The sequence below is a fragment of the Heterocephalus glaber genome, unplaced genomic scaffold, assembly GCF_053883595.1.
Source record: "Heterocephalus glaber isolate CG9 unplaced genomic scaffold, H.glaber_assembly_v1.0 deba00001481, whole genome shotgun sequence".
In the NCBI taxonomy this organism is placed as follows: Eukaryota; Metazoa; Chordata; class Mammalia; order Rodentia; family Bathyergidae; genus Heterocephalus; species Heterocephalus glaber.
In genome coordinates, this window is record NW_028258317.1 from 55,602,228 (window position 1) to 55,616,422 (window position 14,195).

The following is a 14,195-nucleotide window of genomic DNA, read 5'->3' on the forward strand; positions in this document are numbered from 1 at the left end:
TATTTCTTTTGCCAAATTTGCTTTAAAATAAATGCTTCATAATACAATTGTAAGCATCTAGGTTTTCTAAAGTGAAGTAACACAAAATGAAGAAATTTCTTCCAGACATTACGTAGGTTACCAAGGCCTCCTCCTCCATAGATGTACACATTCTCACGGGGGAGAGTGGGGTGGAGGTGGAGTCTTTTAGGACCAAAGTCAGAGAGTAAATCAGACAGAGGGTCCAGACTAAAGAAGAAGGCAGAGCCCTGAGCTGATGTGGGAAGAGAGGCCAATATGCCAGCTTGAGTCTGGGGCCTTCATCTCCATGAAGTTAAGTGACTTTGCCTTCTGTGAATACTTGCCATATAAAAGTTGAGTGACGTTTTGTTTACTCTATAAAGGGCATTTTCAGGTTGAAGTGTTTCAAAAACCAATTTACTCAATACAGGATTGGCAATAGCCTAAATTTGGTGTTTGAATGACTTTGCATAGCTTTAAATCTATGATGTTTTCTGTAATTAGCCTCCTTATTGGAATGATAAGAATGCCTTCTAATCTTAAACAGATATTAGCTTTTAATAGTGCAAATCACTTTCACTTCCTTTACATATTGAAACGCATAACAAACTCATGAGATAGGTTGCTCTTTCATTTAAAACATGTGGAAACCGAGTCTTATTATGGCTACATGACTTAGTGATTCTTTTTTTTCCCTTTAAGTTGCTCTGGAATTAGAACCCATGATTGTATCTTTGTTCCCAGATCTGATACTTTAATGAACTATTCTTATAATTCCTGTGCTAATTTGGGGGCATGTCAGGGTTTTTGGCTCATACCAGAAGTGGAAGTGAATTGGAAGTCCTGTATGGTTTCTCTCCCAAGTGAAAACTCTTGGGCAGTGCCACAGAATGTGTGTATTTCATCTCTTTCAAATTAACCCCAGATTCATTTTTGCTGATTTCACTAAAGAAACCCAAAACTCCTTCCCTTCATCACTGTGTCTGAAGCAGGCAGAAACAAAGGTTTACTAGCTGCAGTTACTCTTGCTAACAGCTTACTGCCTCTGTGTAGAGGAAATGAAAGGCCGCTACTACTTTTGTGAAATTACACAACTGTGCAGAGGATGGAGGGAATGTGTGTTGGATGGGATGTACTGAGGCCAGAGAGCATGTTGCTTTTTCATAAGCTTGTGTTAAATGGCAAGGGTACCCTGTTTTCCAGGTAAGATTGTTGTTTCCTGCCTAAGAATAGAAGCTGTGCTCCTTGTATGTTAACTTTACAGAACCACCGGAGATCAGGACTGGGGATCTCTGGACCCCATGGTGGTATTTTTTGGCTGCTTTTATCCCAAACCCTCAATTCTCCAGTGCTCTGAGGAGCATGCCCTTTTGCCTCAAACTGCAGTGTCCATGGACAAGCATGACCTTAATTGCTTTGTGTTCTCTGTGACTCCCACCTTTGGGGTGAAACAGTATGTGTAAAGACACCTTCTATTCTGTCCAGACCAGGAAGCCAGAGGAGCGAAAAGGCTGCATTATAAGACTGTGTCTCTTGTACAGAGGGAATGAGGAGGAGCTATCCAGCCCTTGCTTAGTCAAACTGTGCGCCCAGGGTTCAAACTGCATTTGGCTTCTTCCCACAGCCCCAGGGGAGAGAAGACTCCATCTCACAGAAGAAGCAGCTTCTATATTGCAAGCCATGACTGAAGGGGTGCTTTTCCTAGTTCTCACCAAGACATCTTCCTATGACCTTATTCTTGCCAACTGCTCTCCAGCACTATTCTCCCCAAATGTGCTTCTTGCCAGTCATGTAGTAGCACAAATTCAGAGAAACAACCCTGCATTAGGGATGATGCAGATTCCATAATCAGTGTGCAAGTGTTCCCTAGTGGTAGCATCCTCAAATGACATGATTGATTTTCATGAGGCTTCCCATCCTTGACGTCAGGGGGCTACTCTCCCTCTACCCCCACCTCTAAATGCTACTCTGTGTGAGGGTGTGGGTCATACAGTTTTGTTCAACACTATCGTAGGCTACTTCTCTCCTTCCCAGACCTCCTCTAAATCAGGCCACTCTGAGGTGGGAACTTGGGGCTTTTCAGTTGGTTTCCTGGTGACTATGATTGTCCCCACCCCACCCCACTGGTGAACTGAGCTCAGGATGTAGGGTCCTTAGCAGTCCCTTTGTTCTTAACTCTAGATTTAGTAGATTCGCAGAGAATGGGACCCCACATGGAGAGCCACAGAGTCCCCATGACATAGTTTCAGGAGGGCTTTTAAACAAAACCATTTGTGATCACATATGTGGCTGATTGTAATTGTTAACTGCTCTTTCTTTTTCTTCCCCATATAGTACCTTTGGGGTTTGCCATATGGCAGTTTACCTAGGAAAACAGTTCCGAGAGCAGAAGAGGCATCTGCAGCCAACTTTGGTGTGTTGTATGACTTCAGTGTAAGTGTCTCCACACAACTGTGAGGGTAGGGGAATGGATTCTTCCTTAGGTTACTTCACCCAGAGTTCACTGAGTGTCTTGAAAATGATCTCTCTGTCTCCTGTTCAAAAAAGAAAAGAATATATATGTGTGTACTTGAATAAGGGTTAGAAATATGATAATATAATTAAGCGGAAATGTGGACTACTCAATGAAGGTGAGCTCAGAGTTCAAAGATTTGAAGAATATAATATTCTTATCTTTGTCTTGGGAAAAGAACAAAGGAAAAACCTTGAAATGTACTTTTTGGGAAATCTTGTTGGATTCTTAGGGAATTAGTTTTCCACTTTATATCAACTTCCCTGCTTTGTAAGCAAGCCTTCTCAGTATTAACCAAAAATTAGTACTAAATGAAGCAAAATGTTAGATACTAAAAAATACCAAATTCTAACATTTAAATAATGCTGAAGATTACTTCATGGTAGCCACCAAATGGATACTATGCCACAATAGGGGTAAAATGAGCATTACTCATTTACTATGCCAGAAGTTTAATCCTGCCCATTAAAAATCATTTCAGAATGATTCAAGTTTGTGACAGTAATATAATTCCATACATTCTTTTAAAAATAGTGGCTAGATTGGAGATATTTGGAAGCATATGAGTGGAAAGGTGCAAGACAGAGATTGGAAATTGATAATTCAAGAAATATTTGGAGGGTAGAAAATGAGAACAGGATTTTTATTTGAGCTATAGAATAAAGGAGGAGAAAAAAACCAGATGTCTTCTTCATGCTGTTTATGTACGTATTTCATAGATGTTTTGATTTCTACTTGTAGCATCCTAAATTGTGAGTTTCCTAAAAGGGATTGGGGCAGCTACATCTTCATCTCAGCCCTTACTCCTGTCCTCACCCCGTGGAGACTTAATGAATCTTGTTGATTGACAGTCCCGAGCAGGGGTGGGGAGGATTTGTAGAACCTTGAGAAAAAGCCACAGAAATCATTCCTCACAATCAGTGCCAGAAGAGGCAAACCTTGAGAAAGTTTCCTAATCTCAGAGTGAAGTAAGCAAGCTACAGAATAAAATTAAGACACATCAACAATTTTGGCATCTGGCATCTTCAGTGACCCCTGCCCCTTGAACTTTTCATTTCAGTTCAGCATTTATCTACTGAATATTAAAAATGCATTCATTTTAGAAAAATGAGTGGCCTTGTTCTTGACCCCAAGACACTCATGTGAATAGAAAAAGATACACAGGCAACTGCTGTGTAGTATTGTATGCTCTAAGCACCATAGAGAAGAAAAGGAAGGTATTGGGGAGCCCTGAGGAAGTTGTTGCTAATTTTCCTTGAGCAGGCCTGGGTCACTGAGTTAAATGTTGCTTTCTTACTTTTTTATTTTAAAAAAAGTTTTAGTAGTTTTATTGTAGTGTACTAGTACACTACAATTCACCCAATATAAGTGTATAGTTCAACAATTTTTGATAAATGCAAATAGTTTTGGAGCCCTCATCACAATCCAGTTTTCTTTTTTTGTTGTTCTTTGTTTTTTTAAGACCGGGTTTCACTGTAATTCAGTGCCCAAATTGGTCTGGAAATCAGCCTCCTCCTACCTCAGCCTCTCCGGTGCAAGGATTATGGGCCTGTGGCACCACATCTTGTTACAATCCAATTTTAAAAGACTTCTGTCACCTCCCAAGAAGTTCCTTTGTGCTTTTTGTAGTCAATTTCTCCTCCCACCCTCAGTCTCAGGAACCACAGATCATGCTTTCTGTCTCCATAGTTTTGCCTTTTCTAGATTTTTAGAAAATAATTGGAATCACATGATATTTAGACTTTTTTTTTATATTTAGACTCTTGAATGTCTTTCACTTGGTGTTATGTTTACGCATCAGGTTCACTCATGCTGTGACATATATAGTAATCCAGTACTTTTTATTGCAGTGTGGTGTTGTATTGTGAGGCTGTATCATACTTTGTTTAACCATTTGCCAGTTGATGGATATTTGCACCTTTTCTAGTTTTTTTTTATTTTGAAGAATACTGCTATTAATATTTGCACACAGGTCTTTATGTGAAAGGATGCTTTCATTTCTGTTAGAGAGATAAGTAAGAAGGGAATTACTAGGTAAGCATACATGTAACTTTTTAAGAAATTGCTAGTGTTCCAGCATGGCTGCACCATTTAATATTTCCACAGCAGTAAAGTGAGGACTTCAGTTTGTCTAAATTTTTAGCAACTGATGATGTTGAGTCTTTTTAATTATATGCCCATCCTGTTGGAGGTGTAACGGTATCTTTTTGTCCTTTTAATTTGCATTTTCTTTTTTATTAGATATTGACAAATTACAGTTATATATATTTATGTTTATGGGGCGCAAAATGATGTTATGATTTTCCAATACAATGTGGTATGATTAAACCAAGTGAACTAACCTATCCATTACTTCAAATATTAGAAATTTTTGTGATGAGAACATCCCCCACCCCACCCCCACCCCCCGATTTGTCTTCCTGGGGATTGAAACCAGGTGTGTTCTGTCACTGAGCTACATCCCCAGCACATTTTTTTAAAAATTTGAGACAGGATCTCCCAAATGGACCAAGCTGACCTCAAACTTGTGATCCTCCTGTCTTAGGCTCCTGAGTACCTGGGATTATAGGTCGGTGCCACCACACCCAGTGAGATCCATTCTTTTGATGATATTGAAATGTGTAGTAGTCAGTAGTAGCTGTGTTCACCATGTTGTACAATAGCTTCAAACTTATTCCCCTTATCTGAGGCTTTGTAAACTTTGGTTATCATCTCTCTGACCCCTCCCCCTGCCAACCCCAGCCTCTGGTAACTATCATTCTACTCACTGCTCCTATGAGTTGAGTTGATTAGATTGTACATGCAAGTGTTAGCATGTTGTATTTGTCTTTCTGTTTGTCTTATTTCACTTAGCAGTGAGCTGTAATTGGTAGATAAGACCATTCACTACATAATGCTTTTTATGGTGAGCATTTTTATCTCAAAACTGAATGTGAGAGTGTTCTCATATGTAAAATAGAAAAAAAAATAGTATCTACCCCAAAGAGTGTTAAGTAAGGTAATGCCTGAAAGAACATACAGTGTAGCACAGGGGATATTAGCACACTGTAAATATTCTTTTATATATAAAAGAATCATAACTTTCCAAAAGGCAAACAGCTATTAGGAAACAGAATTAGAATGTAGGGCTAATTATATTAGATAAGGCCAAAATCATGAAGTGCAAGGTAACAAAAATACCTCCTAGATAACTTTAAATGAATGATAAATAATGAAGAGTCATTGAAGGATTCAGAGAAAGCAGGTGATAAGATTATCAAATTATTCATTGAATCTGATTGTTCTTGTAGACATGTTAATATTATTGTCTTAAGAAGTTTTATGTGGTTTATGAGTTTTTTGAATTTGTGATATAAAGAGCTTTTTCACTCTTTTTGCCAAGATTTTATTGTCAATTTGTCAAGGAAAGATCTTGATCCATTATAGAGATATTCCTTTTTGTTCCATTTTTGTCAGAAGAAAGATTTCAGTCCATCCTGGAATAAACGAAAAAAAAGTGTAGGGTGGAGGCAATACTTTCATCAGACCAAGGGGTTGGTCTGGAGCTGAAATCATACCTTAATAACTGGAATATTCTTCTAATTATACTGTAATCTAATCTTCATTCTAACCTCGCTATCCCTAATTTACAAATTGGGGGACTGAGGTTTGGTGGGCTTTGATGTTTTCTCCCACATTTCATAGGTGATAAACTATGGGGCTGAGATTCTTATTACTGCATCTAACCCTAACCCGAGAACATGCGACCTCGTATGCTGTCAGAGGCTCCGGAGAGAGCTACAGTTTTAGGCTGGAAATTCACTAAGTAAGAGAATTTTAGGAGTGGAAATGCCTCTAAATATCTTCCATTCTATGTCCCACCTTGTAAAGACAGGAAAACTGATTCTCAGAAGGAAGCTCTGGGTCTTTTAGGTGAGCATTGCCTAATTTAGCATTTTTTTCATTTCCCGTATTCCATTAATAATCTTCCTGTTATAATTTCCAACAGCATTCTTGCTGACTGTTCTGGAACATTAACTGGTGGTTTAATGCTCTACCTATTTTAAAATGGAAACAGTTGGAGCCCATTTCCACCTTGTACAGTAAGCTTGCCATTTAGAAATCAGCTTCTCAAATACAGTGACAGGTTCAGTATTTCTTCTTGCCTGGATTTCTTACGTGTTACTCTGAACAATGACCCCATGGAGATGCCCACTCTGAATTATAAGACGAGCCCAGTTTCCATCTATCATTTCACCATGCAGGAAACCATTGACCAGACATCCAGAAGTTACTTGAAAACTCACAATCACAATTATGATTTCCAAAGAGCCCACAGACACCAGGAAGAAAAGACATGTTTCAGCCCAAGGGCAGAGATGGCTATCATCCTAAAACTGTCTAACTGGGCCATGAATTAGTTTGTTTCTTCTAAGAAGGTTAATATCCCAATTCTATATGGGAGGTAAAGAAGAGAAAAAAATTAAGTTCCTCTTTACATAACACTGTAAAAATAGATACAAGCATGACCTCTTCTGGCAGAGGGGCCTACTGAATGGAAAGGGTCAGAAAAACTCCGGTGGAGGTGGGAAGGTTGTGAGAAACTACTAATGTGTTGAGCTTTATTTGGGACTCTCGGAGTCTGCACTCCAGCCTCATGGAAACTCAGTTTTCTGTCACTCATAAGCACTCACCACAGAACTCCTCCAAATTCTGATTAATTAAAAGTAGTCATGTACCATTTAATATATGCAAGGTCAGTCAGTCTTGTGGGTCACAGCTTACGATTTATAAAACATCATATTTTTGATACTTTTATTGAGGGCCTAGTGATGGTTCTTACTGATCGGGAGGCAAATCCCTTTTATGAAAACAGTAAAAAATAAGATTATCTAATATGTGTCTATGAATCAAAGTGGCAGAAATAATACCATCTGAATTAAAATGAATTTAGTCAGTGTATTAATCAACTTTTTCTGTCTCTGTAAGGAAATTCTGGAGATAATTATCTTATAAAGAGAAAAAGTTTACTTTAGCTCACAGTTTTGAGATAATTATCTTATAAAGAGAAAAAGTTTACTTTAGCTCACAGTTTTTGAAGGTCCAGACCAAGACAAGGCAGATCTGTTTCTTTGGGCCTCTGCTGAGGGTGCCATATAGGAATGACAGGACGTGTGTCGTACATCAAGCTCCCTCGTGGCCTGGAAGGAAAAGAGGAAGAAATTGGGGGCCTATAATCCCTATCAAAGGGCCTTCCCCGAGTGACCAATGGACGTTCCACTAGGTCCAACAAAATCTGAATAGCACAACCCTGAAGACTCAGCCTTTTACACATGAGCCCTTAAGGGACAGTCAAGATCCAAGCCATAGGAATGCCTTAGTTACTTTTTCATTGCTGAGACACAATACCTGACAAAGAAAGGTGGTTTATTTTGGCTCATGTTTCAGTCCATAGTTGGCTGGCTCCAAGGCAGGATGGCATGGCAGAGGGACAAGGTGGAGGAGAGCTGCTCATCATGTGGCATACAAGAAGGGGATAAAGGGAGGGCAGAGCCAGGGAGGAAAATAAACCCTTCCCTGCCATGATCTCAGTGATCCCTACTCTTCCAACCAGACCCTACCTCCTAACAACAAGCCAGCTCTAGCACCCTGGTAACACATAAGCCCCACCTCTGAGTGCCTGAGACTTGGGAGGACATCCAGATATAAACCATAATAAGCAGTCAGTAAGAAGAGGATATATGGTATAAAACAGGTGGAGGTGCAAGGATATATGATTGATAAAGAGAAAAAGACATGCACTTTTTATATCTTTGTATGGAGAAAGATGAGGAACAAGGTAGAATTTGGAAGGAATGTAAGAAAAGACCAGACAGTCAGCTATATGAGTACAGATCTGAGTTGTGGATAAAGGGGAATGCAATCAGCAGCTCAGTCGGATGACATCTTGTACATTTTTAAAAAAATTTATTTTATTGGTACATTTTAGGTATACAATATAATGACATTCATCATTGGAAATTTGCACCTTTACATAATCTCTCTTGGTTCTTATTTTTCACCCTTGCCCAGCCCTCCCTTCAACCCCTCAATTCCTCCCTATTTACAAAGACTTTGTTTCCATTTTTTCATTTTCTCATATTAATTCCATTTCCTTCTTTCCTTTCCCCTATCCCTCCCTTCCCATTTGCCCCTTTTCTTCCTATTTCACATTATCTATTATACCATTAAGTCCATATTTACACTTTCAGTTTCTCACACTAGAGAAACTATTTGGTATTTACACATGTGTGTCCTATTTATTTCACTTAAGAGTATTGCCTCAATGTGGATCCATTTAGCAATAAATGTCTCTAATTTCTCATGTTTTATGGCTGAGTAGTACTCCATTTTGTAAAAAAAACACATTTTCTTTATCCAGTTTCCATTTGATGGGCATTTGGGCTGTTTCCAAGTTTTAGCTATCACAAACTGGGCTGCTATGAACATGGGTGCATACATATCACTGTGGTATGAATCGCTTAATTCTTTGGGGAAGATCCCCAGCAGTGGAATAGCTGGGTCAAATGGGATTCCTAGTTCTCTGAGGTATCTCCATACTGATTTCCACAGTGCTTGCACCAGTCTACACTCCCACCAGCAGTGGAGCAGGGTTCCTCTTTCCGCAAAGTCCCACCAGCATTTGTTATTGGTTGATTTCATGATAGCAGCCATTCTTTCTGGGGTGAGGTGAAATCTCAGCATTGTTTTCATTTGCATCTCTCGAAGGACCAGTGATGTTGAACATTTTTTCATATATTTATTTGCCATTTCTACTTCTTTGTCTGAGAAATGTCTGTTCATTTCAGATGCCCACTTTTGGATTGGGCCTTTAAATTTGGGAGGTCTGATTTTTTTAAGTTCTTTATAGATTTGAGATAGTAGACCTTTGTCTGAGGGACAGCAGGTGAAAATTTTTTCCCACATTGTGAGTTGTCTCTTCACACTGTTGGTGGTTTCTCTGCTGTGCAGAAGCTTTTTAGTAAGAAGAGATCCCACTTGTTGATTGTTTGTGCTAGTTCGTGGGCAACTGAGGTTTTGTTCATAAAATCTTTTCCTACATCAATGTCTTCAAGAGTTCTTCCTAAACTCTCTTCCAGCCAGTTTAGTGTTTCTGTTTTAATATTTAAATCTTTAATCTATTTAGATTTTAGTTTAGTGCATGTTGAGAGATATAGGTCTAGTTTTAATCTTTGGCAAGTTGACACCCAATTTTTCCAGCACCATTTATTTATTTAAAATGTATAACTTTATTATCATTCACTGAACGCACATATACAGAAATTAAAATTATTCAAAGAAAAACAATGCGAGGGAAAAAAAGTATAATAATATTAAAATATAGTAGAACTCCACCAAAGCAAAACTGAAAAGTACTTAAACATTTTTCCATATAATTAAAAAAAAAAAATCTCAAGCATTAACAAGACATCAAAGGATGTTTGTTTTTGAAAGATTTTCAGATCTAATATTGAACAAATAATAGTCTAGAAAGAAAATTCTAATTAGCTAGTAGATTCCACATAGGCCAAATTTTTAAAATTTAAATTTCAATACAGTCATGTGACACTTGATGGAAATATAATCTGAGAAATATGTTATCAGGCAATTTCATCCATGTGCATCACAAAGTACCACACAGAGTGCCAACTTCTAAGTGCAAACTGAGAATGTATACGTCAATCATCTGTGATGGCCCCTTGATATTATCCAAATAAGCAGTTTAACACGAGATACATGAGGCTACCACTGGCATAGCAACACACTGTTTTGCAGTAAACTCTTTTATATAAGTAAGATTTTGCTCTAAAGGATGAAAAGCACAGCATGTTATGATAAGTACATAAAATAGTAACAGTCATTTATCACCCTATCTAGTACTGTGTACTGTAAATAGTTGTATGTGCTTCTTATGGAAACACACTCTTCTCTCTTTTGATCTCAGTGACATCCCTTGTCTCAAAGACAACTCTTGTTCCTGGGTAGGAAGAACCAATATAGTGAAAATGGCCATACTTCCAAAATTACTATATAGATTTAATGCAATGCTGATTGAAATTCCAACAATATACTTCACAGAACTAGAGAAAACAATCCAAAACTTCATTTGGAACCTAAAGAGACCTAGAATAGCAAAAGCAATTCTAGGCAACAGAGACATGGCTGGGGGTGTTACAATCCCCAACTTGAAACTATACTACAAAGCTACTGTGATAAAAACAGCATGGTACTGGCAAAGAAACAGACCTGAGGACCAGTGGAACAGATTAGAAGATGCAGAAACAATTCCAGACATACTCAGCCACCTCATCTTTGACAAAGGAGCCAACAACCCTCATTGGAGGAAAGATAGCCTATTTAATAAATGGTGTTGGAAAAACTGGATTTCAATCTGCCAAAGATTAAAACTAGACCCATAACTATCACTGTGTACTAAACTAAGATCAAAGTGGATTAAAGATCGAAATATTAAAACAGAAATACTAAATTTGCTGGAAGATAAGTTAGGTAGAACTCTTGAAGATATTGGCATAGGAAGAGACTTTATGAACAAAACATCAGTAGCACAGGAGCTAGGAGAAAGAATCAACAAATGGGATCTCATCATATTAAAAAGCTTCTGCACTGCAAGAAAAACCACCAACAGAGCTAAGAGACAACCTACAATGTGGGAAAAAATTTTCAGCAGCTGTACCTTAGACAAAGGACTACTATCTCAAATCTATAAAAAACTGAAAAAAATCAGACCACCCAAATTCAAAGATCCAATTCAAAAATGGGCATCTGAGATGAACAGACATTTTTCAGACAAAGAAATAAAAGCAGCAAATAAATAAAAGAAAAAATGTCCAACATCACTTGTTATTTGAGAGTTGCAGATGAAAACAAAGCTGAGATTCCACCTCGCCTCAGCAAGAATTGCTGCTATCAAGAAATCATCGAATAACAAATGCTGGCAGGGGTGTGGGGAGAAAGGAACCCTTCTCCATTGTTGGTGGGAGTGCAGACTGGTGCAACCACTGTGGAAATCAGTATGGAGATACCTCAAATAACTAGGGTTAGAGGTCCCATTTGACCTAGCTATTCCCCTGCTGGGTATCTTCTCAAAAGAATTAAAAGAATCATACCACAGCGATATATGTGCACCCATGTTTATAGCAGCACAGTTTGTAATAGCTGAAAGTTCGAAACAGCCCAAGTGCCCATCAATTGGAAAATGGATAATGAAATGTGGGTTTTTTTTTTTTAATAAAATGGAGTATTACTCAGCCATAAAGAACTAGAAACTAGAGACATTTAAGAGTAAATGGATGCATATTGAGGCAGTCCTCTTAAGTGAAATAAATAGGACACACATATGTAAATACTGAATAGTTTCTCTAGTGTGAAAAACTGAAAGTGTAATTAAGGATTAAAATGATTAAAATGAATAATTGATAATTTGAAATGGGAAGAAAAGGTCCAAAGTGGTAGGGGTGACAGGAGGGGAATGGGAGAGATCAGAATTACAGGCTGGAATCTGGAAAGACTCCATTTATAGATTGGGTATAAAACTATAGGAAGAGATATAGATAGAGACTCGGCTGGAGCTCATCAGTGGGTTGGGAAGGAAGAGTCACTAACCAGCACTTCAAACAATTCTAAGCAATATCCTACAAAAAGACAATGAAGGTCACAACTCCAGCACCATTTATTAAAGAGGTTATTCTTCCTCCAGTGAGGGTGTTTGGCTCCTTTGTCGAAGATGAGGTGGCTGAGTGTGTCTGAAGTTGTTTCTGCATCTTCTAATCTGTTTCACTGGTCCTCGGGTCTGTTGCTTTGCCAGTAGCATGCTGTTTTTTTTATCACAGTAGCTTTGTAGTATAGTTTCAAGTTGGGGGTGTGATACCCCCTGCCATGTCTCTGTTACCTAGAATTGCTTTTGGTATTCTGGGTCACTTCTTGTTCCAAATGAATTTTTGGATTGTTTTCTCAAGGTCCATGAAGTATGCTGCTGGGATTTCAATTGGGATTGCATTGAATTTTTATAAAAGTTTTGGAAGTATGGCCATTTTCACTATGTTGATCTTTCCTACCCAGGAGCAAGGGATGTCTTTCCATTTTCTGATATCGTCTTCAATCTCTCTTTTCAGAGTGCTATAGTTTTCAGAGACGAGGTCTTTGATTTCTTTTGTTAGGTTCATTTCTAGGTATTTCAGTTTTTTGGATGCTATTATGAAAGGAATTATGTGCCCTATTTCTGTCTCAGTGCGTCTGTTGTTCATGTAGAGGAAAGCTATTGATTTTTGTGTGTTGACCTTGTATCCAGCTACTTTACTGAATTAGGTAATTAAGTCTAGAAGATTTTTGGTGGAGTTCTTGGGGTCTTCTATATAGAGTATCATGTCATCTGCAAATAATGATAATTTGACTTCTTCATTTACTATGTTTATTCCTTTTATTTCTTTCTCTTATCTAATTGCTGTGGCTAATGTTTCCATAACTATACTGAACAAGAGTTGTGATAGTGGACATCCTTGTCTTATTCCTGATTTTAGTGTGAAGGATTTCAATTTTTGATCATTTAGTATGATGCTGGCTGTTGGTTTTTCTTAGATGGCTTTTATCAGATTGAAGTAGAGACAATCTTTTCCAATTTTTTTTAGGGTTTTTATCATAAATGCATGTTGGATTTTGTCAAATGCTTTTTCTGCATCTATGGAAATAATCATACGGTTTTTGTCCTTGGCTCTATTGATATAGTGTATTACATTGATTGATTTGTGTATGTTGAGCCATCTCTGCATCCTTGGCATGAATCCCTCTTGATCAGGGCTTATGATTTTCTGGATGATCTTCTGCATTCTATTTGCAAGTATCTTAGTAAGGATTTTTGGATCTATGTTAATTAGTGAGATTGACCTATAGTTCTCCTTTTCAGTTGGGTCTTTTTCTGCTTTGGGGATCAAGGTGATGCTTGCTTCCAGGAATGAATTTGGGAACATTGCTTCCCTTTCAATTTCATTGAAGAGTTTAAACAGTAGTGGCAAGAGTTCCTCTCTAAATGTCTTATAGAATTCAGCAGTGCAGCCATCAGGATCTGGGCTTTTCTTAGTTGGTAAGTTTTTAATTACATTTTCAGTTTCATTGATTGATATTGGGTTGTTTAGAATTTTTAGGTCTTCTTCATTCAACTTTGATAATCCATAGGTGTCTAGGAATCTGTCCATTTTTTCTGTGTTTTCCATCTTACTGGCATATAGGTTCTCAAAGTAGGTGTTGATGATCCTCTGAATTTCTGCTGGGTCTGTTGTAATTTCACTCTTTTCATTCCTAATTGCATGGATTTGGGCCTTTTCTTTCCTTTTTCTGATAATGCTGGCCAAGGGTTTGTCAATTTTGTTGATTCTTTCTAAGAACCAACTCTTGGCTTCATTGATTTTTTATATTGTTCTCTTAGTCTCCATTGCATTGATTTCTCCTCTGATCTTTGTAATTTCCCCCCTTGTATGAGCTTTGGGTTTGTCCTGCTCTTCTCGTTCTAGAAGCTTGAGGTTCAGCATCAGGTTGTTTAATTGGGCTCGTTCTGTTTTCCTAATATGTGTATTCACTGCCATGAATTTCCCCTGTAAGATTGCTTTCATTGTGTCCCATAGATTCCGATATGTTGTATTGTCCTTGTCAT

General features: G+C 38.0%; 1 protein-coding gene across 3 annotated transcripts in view; it reads left to right on the plus strand.

The window, feature by feature from the left end:
• Tmc1 (transmembrane channel like 1) overlaps positions 1-14,195 on the plus strand; it is a 455,769-nt gene that overhangs the window by 381,846 nt on the left and 59,728 nt on the right. For all 3 annotated transcript variants that reach the window (XM_087184103.1, XM_087184105.1, XM_087184104.1), the window contains one exon: positions 2,335-2,433. In XM_087184103.1, the coding sequence (XP_087040229.1) occupies positions 2,335-2,433 (99 nt within the window). The remainder of the gene's footprint in view (positions 1-2,334; positions 2,434-14,195) is intronic.